The sequence below is a fragment of the Podarcis filfolensis genome (assembly GCF_964270895.1).
Source record: "Podarcis filfolensis genome assembly, chromosome: 5".
NCBI classification, from domain to species: Eukaryota; Metazoa; Chordata; class Lepidosauria; order Squamata; family Lacertidae; genus Podarcis; species Podarcis filfolensis.
In genome coordinates, this window is record NC_139608.1 from 7,124,592 (window position 1) to 7,143,007 (window position 18,416).

Genomic DNA, 18,416 nt, shown 5'->3' on the forward strand with positions numbered 1-18,416 from the left:
CTCGTGCCTGCATTGGCAGCACAGGTGGGTGCCTGGTTGCTTGGTCCTGCCAAGAGGGAAGAGGCTGGGCTGGGCTGGGCCAGGAGCCTGCCTCCTTCCTCCTCTTGCCTGTGCAACGCGAGTGACTCAGGCGTGTAGGCGTGGGATTTTCTCCGACTGGTTTGGGCAGTGCTGGGGCCGAATGGCTGTGACTGTGGGTGGGGTTTTGGGTGCTCCCTGGTTCTCTTCAGCCTGCCTCTCTCCTCTCCCTGTCTCCGTGTCTCTGCAGTGCAGCAGACTCTGCGATCTGACACCACCGGCAGCTCCCGGCACTCATGTTCCTGGCCTTCCCAGGGTGGGGGTGGGGGGCTGTCCCCTGCCTTGCCCATGTTTGGCAAGCCCGACCCTCCATGCCGCTCACCAGCAGGTTTGCAGGCTGATATTCCCCCCCCCCCACTCCACCCCACCACCCTCTGTCGTTTTCTCAAAGTCTGGCAGATGAAAAGTCTCAGCTGCTTGCAAAACTGGCCTGGGGTTTTTCCTACTTAGGGGTGAGTATTTTGCATCTTTTCTGTGCATGTTTTGAGGATGGCGGGGTGAGGTGGGGAGGCTGTTCCACATTGAGACCTCGACTTTCTGCTTGCCCCCGTTTTGGGAAGGGGGTGGCATGGAGCAGGGTGGGTGGAGGAAAGGAATTGCATAGCAAATATCTTTTCTTCGTTGCCGGCGTTGGTTTGGGTTGGGCCTTCTCTTCGAGAATGCCTCAGCCTGGGGAGGGAAGGGTGCTTGGCATGGGAGCTGGCCTGCCTAAAGAATTAACTGGGCATATTTGGAGGGCCGGGGAAACAACTCATGCTCGCAGTTGCCTCTCCCCAGACCTTGGGGTGGTGCTGACTGACTGCAAAACTTCGCGTGGGCTTTTCAGGGGAGACTAGCTACTTCAGCTGGGCCTCCCCTAAAGCAACAACCTACCTTTCTGCACCTCCTCTGGGGCCTCTGGCTTCAGTTTTTTTGGGGCTGGCCCCTTTTCTTTCTGGCAGCATGGCTGTCCCTGCAGTTTGGTTTTGCAAGAGGTGTGGGGGTGCTTCTGTTTTCGTGTCTGGAAAATTCAGAACCGTTTGGGGTGGTGTCTCCTGGTAGACGTGGCCCCATCAGGCTGTGTGGAGCTGCTTCCTATAGGAAGGGCTGCTGCATGCTCCCTCCTTGCCTGTCTGCGTGATGCTGCACCACACTGTGTCTAGATGCTCAAAGGTGGGGGGGGGGATAATTGTTGCAAACTGTGCAGTTGTGGTCTGTGCAGCTTCAGCTGCTCCCCCGCTCCTAAATCTGCACACACACACACACACACACACACACACACATACACAGAAAGGTAGTATGCACTAAATGCTGGTCCTTAAAAAAAACGTATCCCGTTTTAGTAAGGGCTGAGGATACTGGGGAGAAGGGAAGTATGAGAACTGGTGGCTCTTAATTCCGAGCAGAGGTGAAGAAATTTGTACTGCTGTGCCACCCATACCCAGGACCACCACATATACTTAAGGGTTTTTTTTGTTGTTGTTGTTGTTGCCAATGCCCTGGGAAATTTTCAGAATCAAAAGGCTTGGGGAGTTAGTGTGCCCCTGGCGAGGCCCACCCAGCAAATATCTGGCCACACTGTTCTTGTGTGCTGAACTGGAGCCCTGCAGAAGCCTCCTGATCTTGTCTTGGTTTTTTGCCTCCTTTGCATTGCATATGTTTCCTCCTCTCTCCCAAAGTCTTTAGTCCCCTGAAACGCTGACAGCAGCAGCCCAAGGGTCAGGTTACGCCAGGGCTCTGGGTCTGTTTGGGTAGAGTGGCGCTACCTTGCTTTGTGCTGGAGAGGGCACTGCCCCTGTCCAGACCAAAGGGATCCTATTCCCATAAGGTTCCACAGGGCAGCTGTAGGACTGTTTACTGCCTGGCGTCCTGGAAGAAGTTCCCTCTGCCCTGCCAGCCTGGCCTATGCACCTTCGCCCATCTGCGTGCGCTTGTGAAAGCTGCAGCCAGTTAGCCCTTGCTTAGGCTGAGGCCTATAGACCAGGGGTCAGCAAACTTTTTCAGCAGGGGGCCGGTCCACTGTCCCTCAGACCTTGTTGGGGGTTGGACTATATTTTTTTGGGGGGGGAATGAACGAATTCCTATGCCCCACAAATAACCCAGAGATGCATTTTAAATAAAAGGACACATTCTACTCATGTAAAAACACACTGATTCCTGGACCGTCTGTGGGACGGATTTAGAAGGCGGTTGGGCCGGATCTGATCCCCAGGCCTTTGTGTGTCTCCCCATGCTGTAGACCATTAGGAGGCTTCTAAGCCCACCTTAGCCCAAGCAGGCACGTGGTGGAGCAAACCTGGGATGGGGTGGGGGTCTTTTCTTGTCCTATGCTGGAGCTGGCTGCTCAGATGTTTGCTCCTCATTCCCACTCAGGTGAATTTGGCTTCTTTGTCATGTAATACGATGCTGGGTGGGCTTGCGACATGGTTCCTTTTTGACTTGGCCTATTGCACTAGGGAGCACAATAGCAAGAAGAGCTGGCATAATACCTCTGCAGGGAATGTGTGAGGGGCTCTCACTTGCCCCTTGTAGTGACCGAGAAAATGGGGAGGACGTGTTGCGAGGGGGTAGTGGGGATCACCATGGTGCATTGGATTTGTGTGTCTGGTTTGGAGGCAGAAAATGCTGTGGAAGTCCTTGGCCAGCCAGCCAAAATATCTAGAGTTGAAGCTCCGGGGTTGGCTGGAGGCCGTGCGGGGAAGTGTTGGGTGCTGCTGCACTACCCTGCGTGAGAGCTGTTGGGCAGGGAGAATGAACAGTGTAAACAAAGTCTCTGTGTGCCTCCATTCTCCTTGGGGCTTCCCCCACCCTCGCTGGGCTCCAGAGAGGGTCTCCTGATGAACCCCGAGGACTCTCCAGCTCTCTCTCACCATTTCCTGGTATTCCATTTATTTATTTCCTGGCACCATGTGTATATGCAATCACATGGGAGGTGGAGGGATGCCTGTATGGTGGAAGGCCCCAGAGCAAAGGCCAAGGCCGTGTTAATGAGTTGACTTCCTCACATTATTTGTATACGGTCTAATGGCCAGCAAGAGTCGATAGGGAGTAGAGTTGGGGTCAATTCAGAGTCTGGGTTTTAGGTGGGTGGTTCTCAAAATGGTTTCTTACTGTGGCCGCAAGTGGGGCCAAAGACATGCATGATAGCTGCCCTGATAGCCCCATGTATCCATATCCCATATAGATCAGTGGAACAAACTGCGGCACCTTAGCAGTTGCATTCAAGACATACGGGGGTGTTGGATAACCTCCATCCTTCAGCTTACCCAAAGAGACTTGGCTCCAACATTGGTCCAAAGGCATTCTACATACTGCACATCTCTAAGTGCATCTTTTCGCTGGGTGCCTCTTTGATGCGCTTTAATGTGAATCTTTCATTGTGTGGTGCTGCTTTGCTTTCAAGGACTGGGTGGGATTGATCTCAGCTTCTCCGCTGGATGCCTTTCAGGTGAATTGGGATAGAAGAGTGCAGTTTACAGCCAATTTGAGACCCTTTTGACACTACCGCAGCAACTTTTCATCTGAGAGTTGTTGGGTTTTTTTGAGAGAGATGATTAACTTAGGGCTGAATGCAAGCTGGCAAGATTTTGTGCCCAGAATTTTTAAAAAGTTACTATTTCCCCCCAGATACTGTGTTTGGGCAGGTGGGAGATGATAACTTTTTGAAAAAGCTTCTTAAGAAGCAGGAGACATAGAAGAAAGGAAGACAGAAGCCATTCATCAGATAGCCCTATGTTTCTCTGGGAATTATGGGTGCTAATGAGGGTTCAGAAGGTCCCCCTTCCTCATTCATAGTTGTTGCAGGCATGGTGGCTAGAAACTTGATTTAAAATATATATATATATATGCATATATTATAATGTTTCAGTTGCAAATGGATACCTGCACTTCCTAGGTGCCCTCCAATCAGCCCCAGGCAGCACAACTGATGGAAGTTGTACACTAAAACAGATGGAGGAACCAGGTGTGTGGCCGCTGGAGGCCCATGTGGGTGTCTCTGTAGCAATACAGAGCATCTTCAGGTGAAATTTAAGCCAAGGCACTCTGCGCTAGATGAACATCAAGCTGCCTAAGGATGCACAGGCATAAGGTTAGGGAGCAAGTCTACAGTGGGGTGGGGGCTGCACCACTAAAAAAGTGCGTACAAGCATAAAGGTACATGGGGTGGCTATTTATCTTGGTACCAAAAGATGCAGTTGCCTAGGAGTCCTCTGGGACTCTCATTGGCAACATCCGTTATAGCCCCTCCCCTGAATTTTGCCTGAAGTTGCTGCTGTTCCATTTCTTCTCTGATCCAGTCGTCATGCGGCGCCATGAGATCCGTCCGTGCAGTGGCACTCATGCTACTTGGAAGTGCGGTCTGGAGGGCTGACCATCCATCCTTGCTTGGGCTGCTTCTGTTTGCCCTTCCATTCTGCTGCGGGGTCCAGTTTTAGCTTGGAATTTCCCCCTCCGCCTCTAGTTGTGTTGCGTTCCTTCCGTGCTCATTTTTACCATGCCTCTTTTTCTCTATCTCAACAGGTAGCAAGGGGATCCTTATGCAGCACCACGTGAAATGAACAAAACTCCACAGCCCTCAGGAGGAACCCCATCAGCCCCACACCCCTCCCCCTCTCCTGGACTTCCACAGGTAAAAGGATTCTCCCTCCCAAGCTGCCATGTCCCCCTCTGTTTTACAATACGTAATAAAAACTATCAACTTTTCCCCGTTCGCAACCTCCATTGGCTGCTCTGTCTTCTCTGGTGGCTCCTCTTCAACACAAGTTGTCCCACACACACACACACACACACACATGCACACCTTTCTGCATTTCTCTTGCCTTTTGCTTGTGGGTCAGTTCTGCACTGTGGGTCCAAACAACCTTGCAAAGCAGGATTTGATTGGACGACCCTCTTGAGCCCCCTTTGCAAAGTTTGCCTTAGGCTCTCTGCGTGCGCTGAGTGTTCGCACAAATTCTCCACGCACCCCAATCTTGCTCTCTAGAGGGTGGGGTTTGGGTGTGGGTTGGGGGCAGCTACGGAAGCTGCTAACTTCCTCTTCCTCCCTTCTCCCCCTCCCCCAGCAGTCAGCATTTCCTCCTGGCCAGACGGCACCTGTGGTTTTTAACCCAGCGCAAGCTACCCAAATGAATACGCCTTCCCAGCCACGACAGGTAAGGGGGTGGCCGCTCTTGCCACTGCTGCTCTTCGGCCGCGAGATCTCTGGGGTGGCAGCCAGGCCTTCTCTGAGGGGCTGCCAAACAGGTTCTTCCATGTGGCTCGGGGATTGCCGGGCAAAGGGAGCCCTGGAGGCTGACTCCATCTGCAGGCGCCGCTGACTCAGGAGTTCATCTGCAGCACATGCTGGGTGGATATGTCTGTTTGGGTGAGCGCAGCTGAGACAGCCATGAAGGCAGAGGTGTGGTGGAAACTGCCCTATCCTTGGTCCTCGCACAGTGGGGGGGGTTGGGGGGGTTCTGAGAAGGCAGGTATGGCGACTAGATAACTCCGAGGAGTGAGTTGGTGGCGGTGGCGGGGGGATGCTTGTTTCTGTTAGTGATGTTCTGCTCTTGTCTCCTCTCCCCTCGCTCTTTCCTGTCTTAGTTTCCAGCAGGGCCTCGTGCTTTACATCAGCAGGTACTAACCCTTCTCTACTCCCTTCACCGCATGCTGTGTATGCAATCCGGGGCTGGGCTGGGGTGCATCTACGTTGGGGAGGGGGTTTCCTTGGACACTGCAGGGAACCTGGCTGGAGAAGTGTAGAGGCTGCTGGTCGTTTGTCCTGGCTGGCAAGGCAAGAACAGCCTGAGATGTGTGGTGCACATGCTGTAAAAGACATAAGCTGTGAAGCCACTGGTCCAAAATTTTTGGCTGCTGCCTGAGGTCATCAGGTGGCCCAAGGCAAGCTGCTCTCACTTGCCCTCAGCTCTCTGCCCTCAGTATGAGGATAATGACACCAGCCACACCTTACAGGGGTGTTGCAGTGGTCACACGATAATAGACGTGAGATGTTCCGGATGTTCTGAAGTGCTGGATGAATTGCATTCCTAAAGAGAAGCATTTTAAAGCACACACAGAGGAAATGAATTAAGTCAAATAGGAAAATGAAACATGGGAAGGCAAAACTATATCTCAGGTGCTCGGGTGTGTCTGCTGATCCCAGGGGTGACCGGGCTGCTAGGGTCTGTTTGACTGCAGTGTCCAAGGCAGAGGACTCTCTCCCCTTCCCATGTGACTTGCATGACATGCTGACTCATGACAGCTGCTGCTGCTTCTGCTTGCTTCTTCCTTGTTCTGTGCCATCCCTTCCCTTCCTGTGGAACAAGCTGCCTGTCTGTGCCCAGAGATTGGTTTTAGGACCATTTCAAAACTGTCGGCTTGCTTTCCTTTCTCGGCCCCTCCCCCCAGTTGCCCTTTGGGGTGCCATGGAGAGATGACGAGGCCTCATAGTGTTGCCCCCCAGACATTCTCTCGAAAGCTTCAGTTACTGTTAACTTTAAGGGGATCTGACCCAAAAAAGGTTGGAGGTCTCATTCCAGGGGTGGGGAACCTCTGGACCACCAGACATAGTTGTAGTACCCTGGTAACAGGGCCCATTCATTGGGGGTGATAGGAGTTTTAGTCCAGCAAAATATGTAGAGCCATAGATTCACTTACTCCCAGAAGTTACACATTCAGGAACTGTTTCCTGTAACCCTACATGCTTGGTTAGGAGTTTTTAAAAGGTGTCACCTAGGATTTTGAATCTGGTCTTGTTCCTCCTCATTGGTTCACTCTGAAGAGCCCAATCCACTTGTGGTCAAATAGCACCTGTAATGCTAACCGAAGAGATTTGTATCCTGGCTGCCCCTGTGCTAACCTTGCTGGACCTCAGATTGTATTCTCATTTGAAGCTGGTGTCCCAGTGCCTAGTCAGAACTCCTGACTCCTTGAGTCAGCCCCTGGCTGCGTGGGTGTCATACACACCCACAGTGGACAAAACATGGAGTATGGTTTTTCTGTAGAGAATCTGTGGGCCGCTTCAGATCCCCTACTACAGTGTTTCTTAAACTTGGGTCCCCAGCAGCTGCTGGACTACAGCTCCCATCATTCCTAGCTAGCAGGACCAGTGGTCAAGGATGGTGAGAGTTGTAGTCCAACAACAGCAGGAGACCCAAGTTTGAGAAACACTGGCCTACTGTGTCTCTTGCTAAAATACTGGGCTGGGAATGAGGAAATCTGGGCTTCAGGTCTCACCTCTGCCATGATCTCAGGGTGTGACTTTAGGAAGCCACCACCTGTCAATATCAGCCTTCCAGAGAAGATGGTATTGGCCTGTATTACAGTACTGTTGTCAGAGTGAGTGAGATTAAAAAAAAAAAATTAGCTGGGAATACTTCTGTTCCACAGTTCAATTTCTGAAGATGACCTGTTAAGAATTATTGCTACTCTTTATCAACTCAATCCTGGTCCCCTTAGTTCAGAACTAGATTCACTGTGTTAAATTACACATTCTATCAGTTTTCCAGTTTGCATGCCCAGCATCTTAAGGAACTGCAGAGTAAAGAGCACCTTCTGGGTGCATAGAGGGGATTGCCCCAAGGTGGCAAGTTGATGATGCAGGGGGAGGCAGCTCCACCTGACATCTATGTTGATGACTATCTAGAATAACCCTTGTCCTCAATGCTTGGATGGCTTTAGAGCGGATAGGACAAAATCCGTGGAGAACAAGGCTCTCAGTGGCTGCAAGTCTGGATGTCTGCATAGCAGCTCCAGTATCAGAGGCATTTGGCTCCTGAATACCGGCTGCTAGGGATCAAGAGCTGTCGTGCTCATGTCCTACTTGTGGCTTCCCAATGGTTGACCTCTTTGGGAAACTGGAGGGCAGGTTAGACTGGCCTTTGGTCTGATGCAGCAGGGCTGTTACCATTCTTCACGTCTGCCCCCCGCCCTCTGGGGACGTCATTATGGATCTGGCTGTTGCTAATGAAGCCCATGAGAAGTAGCTCGGCAAGAGGTTCCTTGTCACGGCTGGATGTGCTGGTGGGTCACTGGTAGCCCACTCCCATCTGTGATCTCCTCTTCTGCTACATTGCCCCTTGTCCCTTGGGGTTTGAATTCCCCTCCTCTTTACCTCTTCCAATTTGCACAGCACTGCCACTTTGCTAACCACTGAGGCCTTTAGCTGCTTTGGGTTCCAGGCTGTGCACATGCGCATGCAAGTACACATTTGAAGTTATGGCTCATTTGGGCTGTGCTTAGAAAGGGGTTGAGGGTGGCTTTGCCCTTCGTAACCACACATGGCCTCCTCTGTGATCCCAAAGCTTCCCCTCCCTCGCCCATCGTCCCATTTTTTGAGGGCCTGTCCAAGAGTTTAGAAAGCTGGAAAACTGAGGTAGTGTTATGCACTGGCTCCCAGTTTGTTTCCGAGGACAATTCAAAGTGTTGGTGCTGACCTTTAAAGCCCTAAACGGCCTCGGTCCAGTATACCTGAAGGAGCGTCTCTACCTCCATCGTTCTGCCCAGACACTGAGGTCCAGTGCCGAGAGCCTTCTGGTTGTTCCCTCGCTGCGAGAAGCCAAATTACAGGGAACCAGGCAGAGGGCCTTCTCGGTAGTGGCACCCGCCCTGTGGAACGCCCTCCCACCAAATGTCAAAGAGAAAAACAAGTACCAGACTTTTAGAAGACATCTGAAGGCAGCCCCGTTTAGGGAAGCTTTTAATGTTTAATAGATTATTGTATTTTAATATTCTGTCGGAAGCTGCCCAGAGTGGCTGGGGAAATGATGATGATGGTGATGATGATGCAGGGAGCACGCAGCTGAAAGGTGTTTCTTTCCTTCAGAAATGGGGCATGGGTTCCAGCAAGGAAGACCTGCTCATTCATGGAGGATAAGACTGCTGGTGGTTATTGGGCTCATTGGCTGCATTCTGCCTACACTGTTGGAGGCAATATGCCTCTGAATCCTAGTTGCTGGTAAAGATTTTAGGGATAGTGCGATTCCACCTGGTTGCAGGTTTCCCATTAGTTGGCCAATGTAGGAACAGGATGCTGGACTAGATGGCTCTGTGGTCTGACCCTACAAGGCTCTTCCTACGTTCTTACATTTTAGTCATGGGGACACTTCAGGTAAAAGCAGTTAAAGCTTTTATTGGCTTCTCCTCTTTCTGCCCCCCCCATCCCATTTGTTGGCATCTGTCTGTCTCAAGAGACAATGGAGTGCACCTCTGGGGTGAAATCAAACCACTGTATTGGCAGCACCAAAATGACGTCCCTGGGGTGGAAGCCTGGGCAGAGTGTATGGAGGTCCTGGGCTGCCCAGATGACAATACCCCTCTATTGGACTCTGATGTGGTTCAAAGGAAAGCAGAGCAAAATGTTTGGCACCAGCTTGGCTGCAGCAGTTGCTGGAAGGAGGCGTACAAGGTGCCATCATTTATTCCCATTTATTCATTACAAAATTGGAAGTATTCGTGCAAATATCCAATCATATACAAAGAAAAGGAACCTTGCGTTCAAATCTGTATACATCTATTTCCAGCAGTGCTGTCATTATATAATGCACAATTGAACTGCAAATATCTCCTTACGTTTTCATACTGTATCTGCTGGCCTAACCAAAATAAACAAATCCCATCACTTCCTTAAGCAATCACTTTTTCCTGGTGCAAAGATCACTTTCCAGTGTTGTGCAAATTCCAGTCAATGAGAGCAAACAGTGTTGGATCACATAAAGAGGAAAACCGTATTTGCACAGTTCAGCAGAAATAGAAAGTTCAAAAAATTAAATGAACCTTTCAGAGCCGTTCTACAAAAAGATTTTTAAAAAATCAAGAAAAATGTACAATACTTAAAAACATGCAAATGTTAAAATGCTAAAGTAGATTAAAATTACCCAGCTTTCTAAGCATCTGTGTACGCTTGTCTAAATAATGTTTTTTAGCAGGTGCCAAAAAGAGTACAGCAAAGGTATCAGTAGGCAGTGAGTTCCAAAACATAGGTGCTATCACAGTAAACAATCAAGTTCTTACAAATGTGGAACAGATATTATGTGGCATCTGCAATAGTGCCAATTCCGCCCATCGAAGCGATCGAGTGGATATGTGGTGTAAGCTGATCTCATAGACAAACTGGTCCCAAGTTGTTACGGGCTTTATATGCTGATACTAACACCTTGAACTTGGCTCAGTAGCAAATGGGCAGCCAGTGCAGGTCACTGGACACAGTTGTTACGTGCTGACAAGGCCTCATTCTTGTCAGCAATTGTGCTGCAGCACTCTGCAGCTTCTGGATCAAGCACTAGGGAAGCCCCACATAGAGCGCTGTGCTGGGGTGCTACACCCAGATGCATATTCTTGTAGGACTTGTAAAGAACACTTTTGATTAATGTTTTCAGCAACTTCCATGACTCTTGAGTGCTGTCGCGCGCCCATCTTACCCTGAAGTTCCCAGGGATGTGTTCCAAGTCAATTAACTGATGCCATAGGTGACATGTGCCATTTCCCCCTTCCTCTTTCCCTGTGTCTCCAATAAAGACATTATTATAAAATAGTTATTAGTAAATTCACACTGCCCTTCACTCAAACATCACAGGGCAATTTAACAGCATTAAAAAACAAAACCGTAGTAAGAACAGCAAAAACTGCAATATCATCTTTTCTAGGTTACAGGATTTCATTCCTCTAGTATGGGAGATGCTGCGGATGAATCCCTAGTTCAGAGTTCTTACTCAGGGCCAGCAGTGTTTTGGGCGCTGTGACAGTCTCTGCCCAAAGGCCGGAGCAGGAGATGCCAGGATGTGAGTGTGAGAAGGAGGCAGATTATATAGATGAGCTTGGCAGCCAGTGGGAAAGAGGCAAGGGGAAGGAAGACGAGTCAGAATGCAGAGATGGAGAATGCTTTGCAAGTGAGGGCTGGACCACTTGCAAGTTAAATGCAGAGCATGGCAGTCAGTGTAAAGGAGGCCGGGACCATTTGTGACTCACGAGCTGATCTGAACGCAGCACAGCTGCACATTCTGGCCTGCCCAGCTGCTTGACAAACAACACCCTCCGCAAAACGCACACACACACTTTTCTGCAGTCAGGTTCAGAGTTTCATTGAACCCTTGGTGGGAAGTGGTGTAAGGACTTTGCAAGCAGAGTTGTTCCCCAGGATGGCATTTTCTTGCCTCTGGTCATGCATCCCAGCCTATTTCCCTTTTCTCCCTTGAGCCTCCTCCTCCTCCTCCCCCCGCCCCCAATTCCAGTTTCCTTCTCATGGCACTGCTGTTGCTTTCCTGCTCAGCATTCAGCTGTTCCCCTGAGCCTGGTAACTTGTCTGGCTGTAGGTAACTCCTGTCTCTTTCTCTTTCTCTGTGTGTCTCTCTTCTCTCTCCCTTTTCTCCTTGTGTGCGTGTGTGCGCGTGCGTGCTTGCTAACAGGGAGGATTCAGGTCTCTTCAGGTAATGCCTTTTCTATAACCCTACTCTGGTTGGGAGCGGGAGGGTCCGAGCATTGGTGCAAGTCACTTAGAGCCCACTCTAGTCTCCAATCCGTAGCTCAGTGCACAACTAAAACAGAAGTCAATATATAGGGTCAGTCTTTGTGGAGATGGGGAGAAGCACAACTCCTTGGCTAGAGTACCACTTTCATTGTGCAGAGGGCTGAGAAAGAGAGTCATGTGAATCGGCGTGATCCATAATGGGCTTCTTTTGCATCCTGGCAAGGGGTGGAGATGTTCTGTACAGATCTGGCTGCCTCTGGAACATCCTCTTGCTCTTGTTTAATTTCTTAAAAAATATTTGCTCTGTGGGTTGCAGAATTCACAGCTCTTGTCTTCTATTCCCCCCCACCCGCTACCTTGCCTTGCCCATGTGATGTTGCGTTGCATCCTGGGGCTTGTATGCATATGCCGTAGCACCTCTAGAAACCCCAGGTTGGCTGCAGATGAGCTTCATGTGTTAGTTCTGTGAAATTCGGGAGAGGCAACCCAGGCTTGAAATTGCCTAGTGTTGCCAGTTCCTGTTGGATGTAGTCAATTATCATTTGATCTTGAGTTTTGAAGAAACTTGACCCATTTGTAGTCAAGGTAATTTGCATCATGTATCCACTCTGCACATCTTGCATTGAGTTTGTTTTGTTGAATTTTGGTTCTGCTTATTTGATTAAGGAGGACCTACACACATAGAACAGTATAGCATTGAAGGTCTGCAACAGGAGAACCCAGGCTAAATTGAACAGTTTTCTCTGCCCCTTCAGCTATATTTGTGGACAAAGTGGTGGGCCACTCTTAAGAGGTGGAAGTGCCAACCCACCACCATTCTCCTTCTTCTCACAGTGGTCCTTCAGGTAAACTAGGTTGCTGCCTAGGGCCGCTGGAGGATTGTGGCCTCTGCCATCTTATCATAGAGACCCTGTAACCTTCCATCTGGAAGACCAGAGCAGGGCATGTGGAAATTGGCCATTTGTATTTCTCTGCAGCCTTCCAAGTCCCGAAACTTGCTTTCCTTCTTCGAAATAAAAACAAAAGCTTGGTTTGCAGAGAATCCAGGTTTGGCATTGGCAGTCCCTGTGCCATGCTTTTATGGGTACAGGCAGATTCTTGTGCGCCACCTTCTCCACGTAGCCACAGCCAGAGTCTTTGGGAGGTGGACACGGGACTGGCAGCTGTGTCTCTGGGGTCTCCTCAGGCCAGGCCTTGCTAACCAAGCATGCCCCTCTCTCTTCTCTCTCCCTCTCTCTCTTTCTTGAAGCATTTCTACCAGAACAGGGCCCAGCCTCCGGCAAGTGCTTCCCGGGTGCAGAGTAATACGTCGGCTCGGCCTGGCCCACCCACTCATGTTTATCCAGCTGCTTCCCAGGTGATGATGATCCCCTCACAGATCTCCTACCCTGCTTCGCAAGGCTACTACATCCCTGGACAGCAGGTGAGGGCTAGAACGGGGCTGAGGGCAGACCTGGAGAGCTCTTTGCACTTTCCCAAGCGAGCCTTGTCTCCGGGAGCCTGCTGCTGGCTTGTTTTTCCTCGGGCCTCTTGATGGAGTTGTGGGTCGGGCTTCGGACCCTCGCTCCTGGCACCCTCACCTTGACTGCGTACCTGTTAACCCCCAGCACTCTCCTCCTGCCTCCAACGTTTCCTGTGGTTATCTATGGGCACTGCTGTCTTTTTTCGTAAAATAAGATTAATGGTAACCCCGCTTATGCATGTGCACATATTCCTGGCAAATGTGCTGGTCAGAAACAGGGCTCCGGCAAGCCCTGGGAGCAGAAGGGAAATGTCCACAGTCCTGATGAGAGGGGGCAGTTGCAGAGATTTGGCATGTCTGATGTGATCCATGTCCCGCTTATTGAGCGGTAGGAGCTTAAGAGGTAGCGAAACTGCTCTTACAACCCTGCGTGTGAACTATTTACTTCATGGGACGCATAACCCACACTATCCCAAGGGCTTGGGGTGGGTAACCTGCTATATATGCTGCCCTCTCCCTCCTCGTTCACCCCAAATGAGTTTGAATAAATAGCATCTTGCACCATTTAAGGAAACCATGAAAGGCCGGGCTTGGGTGAGTCAACCAGAACTGAGGGATGACCACTGAGAACATTTTTGTGTGTGTGCACGCTTTCAGGCTGGTTTGATGCACCTATGATGTCTGTATGGGCTGCGAAGTTTAATCAGTTTAAACCATTTTGATCAACTCAAAAAACAAAAAAGTGACCCCTGATTTTGTCAGGTAGCGGATCTAAAATGTAATGTTGGTTTCAGGGTGGATAAAAATCAATGATTAAAAAAATGGATTTTTTAAAAATTGGCTTTTTTAAATTTAAATCGAATTTTTAAAATAAAATGCTTTTGGAGGAAAAAATCTTTCTAAAGATAGTTTTCTATTTAAGTTACGTTATAGTCCAAAGGCTGTTAATCAGGAAATAAGGATTTGTTTTAAGTTTTTCATGTGTGCTAAAACTCAATCTAAGTTTTTTTAAAAAAAGATTGTTTAACCACATCAGTTAACAAACATGGATACATATGCTATAATGTTATTGTTTGAGTTAAATAAATTGTTTAATTTGTTATTAATGAAATGATTATTTTTCTCCTTCCAATAACGTACAGTAGAAAAGTTGTCCAAATATAAACAGTTAACATATTAAACCTCACAATTTCCATAATTACCTGTCTATGTATTTATAATAATAAAACCAAATCAGTAATTTTTTATATAACGGTAAAAACTACCCTGAAATTTTATTATTCCAAAAATGAAACCTTCATCTGGTTGTAAATATTAAGATTATACCAGCAAGAATGAGTCTTTGTGTAAAAAAATGATTTAAATCAAGTCTTACTGACTTACTGGTTGGTTTTAATACAGGTCTTTTCAAAAGCTGCAAAGGGCAAGCCTTGTTTTTCAGAAAGCATTAACTTGTACAGGAAGGCAGGTGGGATCTCTCATTGGTGATGCCTGCAGCAACTCCTGGGCACACCATAAAACAAACAAACCGTGCTGCTGTTTTCTTTTGAACTGGTGTGTATTCTTGTGTGAAAATATATACAGAAAGGATGTTGACAATTTATTTCACTTGTACTGTTTTTATCAATTTGAGATCTGATCCACTTGCAGCCCTAAGATCTCCTGGGCTATGTGTCTACTATTTATTTAATTTCTATGCGGCCCTTCATCCAGGGATCACAGGATGGTTTACAGTTTAAAACTACAAAAAACATAGGAACAAACGAAAACAACTCCTGCTCCCTCTACGTTTTAAAAGGCCATGGATCCTTCCACACCCACATTTTCACCCCAGATGCTGGAGTGGAGAGGCTACTGATCTGGGGGTGTTGTTGTCAAATATGTGTGTGAGTAGGCTGCACATGTAATTATTTCAGGTGATGGGTATCCAGCTACTGGATACCTTCCAGCCTCGCTTTATGCCAGCATCCATCATAAAAGTGGGAAGGAATCTCCCTGATCGCCTTGTCTGATATCTAGGGTAAGGTACCCAGAGCATCAGTGCCATCTGAGCTTTTATTCAAAAGCAGATTCCACAATGCTAGACCACAGGTTCTTGATTTTCTGTCACTGTGAGCCTCCCGCTGCCCCAAAGTCAGGGGGTTGAGAGGGGTAATGATCCAGTTTTTGAGATAGTACCCAGACATGGCTGGTGGAGCTCACTGCCATGGCACACAGATTAAATGCAGCATTATTTATTTCATTTCATTTCTATACTGCTTTATATTTTCAAGAAAAATCTCAAAGTGGTTTATAGAATATTAAGATACCAATAAAACAATCTGAAGGAAGTCAAATGTAGAGTAAAAATATATAGAGGGAACATGAAAGCAGTGTGTCTATGGCTGCTTTTAAGCTGGTGGGGAGAAGCTGCGGAGGATCAGAAAGGCTGTAGACAAATGGTATCAGGCGGCTTCTGTGTCAACCCTTATCTAGGATGGGGCATAGAGTTATGTAGTACTGGATAAGGGATGAATGAGCAGGTGCTTCGTGACTCATTAAAGCAGATGCAAAAGAGTCAAACACCCCCTTTAGTTAGAAAATGCCTTCACTACCTCTAGAGAGGTTGGATGTAAGCTTTGGAAAGCCACAGCTTGGTCTCTCCAGGTTCACGAGCCCCTTAGTGGGGTTGATGGTGTCTTTTGTTCTCTGTGTTTATTGCGGCCTTGCTTATGGCCTGCCGGTTCCACTCCTTGATCTGGTGCACATTACTGGGGCATTACTGCAACCCCTACCCCATTTGTGTCAAGTCTTCCTCCTCCAAGCTTAATCTCAGGCACTTACTTGCTACCCTTTTCTTCCTTTTCCTCTCTGACCCAGGGCCGCTCCACATACGTTGTTCCGACTCAGCAGTATCCTGTTCAGCCAGGTGCCCCCAGCTTTTACCCTGGAGCCAGCCCCACAGAATTTAGCACCTATGGTAAGGGGACGGGTATGACTGTCAGTGTGTGGTGTGTGTGTTGGGGGGGGGGATATATCACTACATGTTCTGTTTGTAGCATTTCAGGGGGTTGAATTTCCAGTTCCATTAGGGTCCCTTCCAGTTTTAAGATCCTGTGATTTTGGTGGTGCGTAAAATTGCAGGGTGGGAGCAGCTTTTTCTTTGCCCGACTGAGCGCTGATTGCATCCAGTGTGTTTCTGCTCTTGATCCTGTTCTGCAAGTTCCATCTATGTACAGAATGTCTCTGGGCTCGAGTCACCTTTGCAGTTTAGCCTTGAGCAGTGGCTTTACTTGCTGTGAAAGTGTGGAAGTCAACTGATGTTCTCCTTGCTTGATTAAGTTAGAATTCCTTTTGCCGCAGTCATTCTGTGTCACGCACAGTCAAGACAATCTGGGGTGGGGTGGCGTGGGGAGAGAGGATGTTGTGGGAGGGCGAGAAGTCTAGTTTGACTTAGCTCTTAAACTACAAAATGAAAGGAGGGTCTCGATTGCGGAAAGCCTCAAATTGAGTGTGGTTAAGAATTTACTTCTACATCACTGTTTGTTACCCAGGTTAGGGACCAACTCTTAAATAAAACACAGAACCAAGGAAACTAATTCAAGTCCTGCATCTAGGAGGGACCTTCAATAAAAAGTATTTATACTAAACATTTGGCCCAAAATTCTAGTTTTCTAGTTTTGCAAATTCACTGAATAGCAACCCAGTGTTCTGATTGGAAAATCATTATAAAATTAGTTCAGTTACAGCCCGATTCAAAATTGCTTCTGTTCTTTCTGATTGTTGATTCACGTTTGTGTGTGTGTGTGTGTGTGTGTGTGTGTGTGTGTGTGTTTTCCAAGTGATTCTCCTCTGCCCCTCACTCCCTTCAGACTAGAATATGGAAGTGCAGGAGTATGTAATCACTGAGCAAAAGATGTTTTCAGAAGAGACTGGGGGAGTCCCATGTAGTTGGATTCTTACCTATGGACTGCTAGCCTCTATTCCCTTTCTGTGGCTGTGCTCTGGAAATCTAGCTAACAAACAAGCAAACTGAGTGGTGCAAGAGATTTTTGTTCCAGAAGGTTGAGCCTATGATTTTTGACAAGATTGTAGGCTGTGCACGATTGTAGGCTGTGCTCACTATCCCAATTAGTTGCAAGGTTAGACAAAGAGAAACGCTGTAGAAGGAGAGTATATTGGCTCAAGATTACACAGTAGATGCGTTTGCAAATAGGTGTGTCATTGTTCCATTTTCAGTAGGGGATGAGAATTAAGGGCCTTAAGAACAGGGTTCTGGGGAGGGCAGATGAGAACCTCCCTGTGTGTGTGTGTCAAAGAGACCTTTGCTAGTATGAAAGGAAAGGCTGCAGCATAGTTATTAAGGGATTGAGCTATGAGACAGCAAGTTGCCCTGTTCAGATGTCGTCTCAGCCATAAACTTGCTAGATAGCCGATAGCCTGAGGCAAGCTGCCGTTTTTTGCTGTCAGCCTCCCTGCCTTTTTACAGGACAAGGGGGTAGAATAGTGGCCTACGTTAAAGGGCCATTGTAAGGATCGCTGAGATACAACGTACATGAATTGATGTAAAAGTTCAGAAAACTCTTAGCACTTTCCCCATAAAAGCAGACTTAACTGTGAGATGATCAGGTCTGATGGAGTTCTGGACAGCACCATTTAAGATCACAAAAAGGTCTGAGCAAAGGGCTTTCTAGTCCAGCATTCTCTTGCCTGCAGCTGCTTGCCAGGTGCACCTTGGGAGTCCTATCAGCTGGTTATGAAGGCAATGGCTTTCTATTCCACAGTTGCCCCCCAGAAACTGGTATTCGTTGTATGCTGGCCCTGATACCAGGACTTGAAAGAGTGCAGGGTGGGGCGGGTGTGTTTATGCAGTGCTTTTTTCCTTAAAAAAAATGTTTTGACTCAAGAAAATCACCATTTTTATAGTTCAAATTGGGAAAAATAAATACAGTAAATGGACAAAAGTACAAAGATTCACAAAATGTTTAGGGGTATGCGTCCCCCCAGAAAAAAACTTTTCATGTGCTAGTTCACACTACACACAGGGAGCTCTTTGTATTGGAAGCGTGTTTGAAAAATGTATGATCTTCCACTGTGATTTTGAAGCGGCGTTTATAGGAGCAGGCCACACGGAATTGGCACTACTACAGGTGCCGCAGAATACCCATTCCACATTTGTAAGAGCTCAGTCATTTAGTGTGGCAGCGGCTACGCTTTGGAACTCCCTGCGCATTGACATCGAGCAGGTGACTTGATTTTACTCATTTTGGCGACTGCTAAAAATCTCCTTGTTTAGACGAGTCTACTTAGGTGCTTAGAAAGTTGAGACAGTTTTAATTTGTTTTCGTATTCTGTATGTTCTAAAATGCAGTTGCCTTTTTTTCTTTATTTTCTCGTTTTACCTTTATTGCTTGGGGGATTTTTGATTTTTCTTTCTTTTTTTTTAACAATCAAGTAGTGTATAAATTTTATTAA

The 18,416-nt window shown here is 47.8% G+C and overlaps 1 protein-coding gene across 35 annotated transcripts in view; it reads left to right on the forward strand.

The window, feature by feature from the left end:
• The window catches only part of EIF4G1 (eukaryotic translation initiation factor 4 gamma 1), a 75,760-nt gene that overhangs the window by 15,299 nt on the left and 42,045 nt on the right, over window positions 1–18,416 (forward strand). For 9 of the 35 annotated variants that reach the window (XM_083612651.1, XM_083612653.1, XM_083612659.1 and 6 more), the window contains 4 exons: window positions 4,579–4,687; window positions 5,121–5,210; window positions 12,750–12,923; window positions 15,822–15,921. In XM_083612651.1, coding sequence (XP_083468777.1) covers window positions 4,613–4,687; window positions 5,121–5,210; window positions 12,750–12,923; window positions 15,822–15,921 — 439 coding nt within the window. In that variant the 5' untranslated portion in view covers window positions 4,579–4,612. Of the gene's footprint in view, window positions 1–261; window positions 531–4,578; window positions 4,688–5,120; window positions 5,211–5,640; window positions 5,674–11,438; window positions 11,460–12,749; window positions 12,924–15,821; window positions 15,922–18,416 lie in introns of those variants that run through there. The other 26 variants (XM_083612644.1, XM_083612666.1, XM_083612677.1 and 23 more) reach the window with 11 other exon arrangements.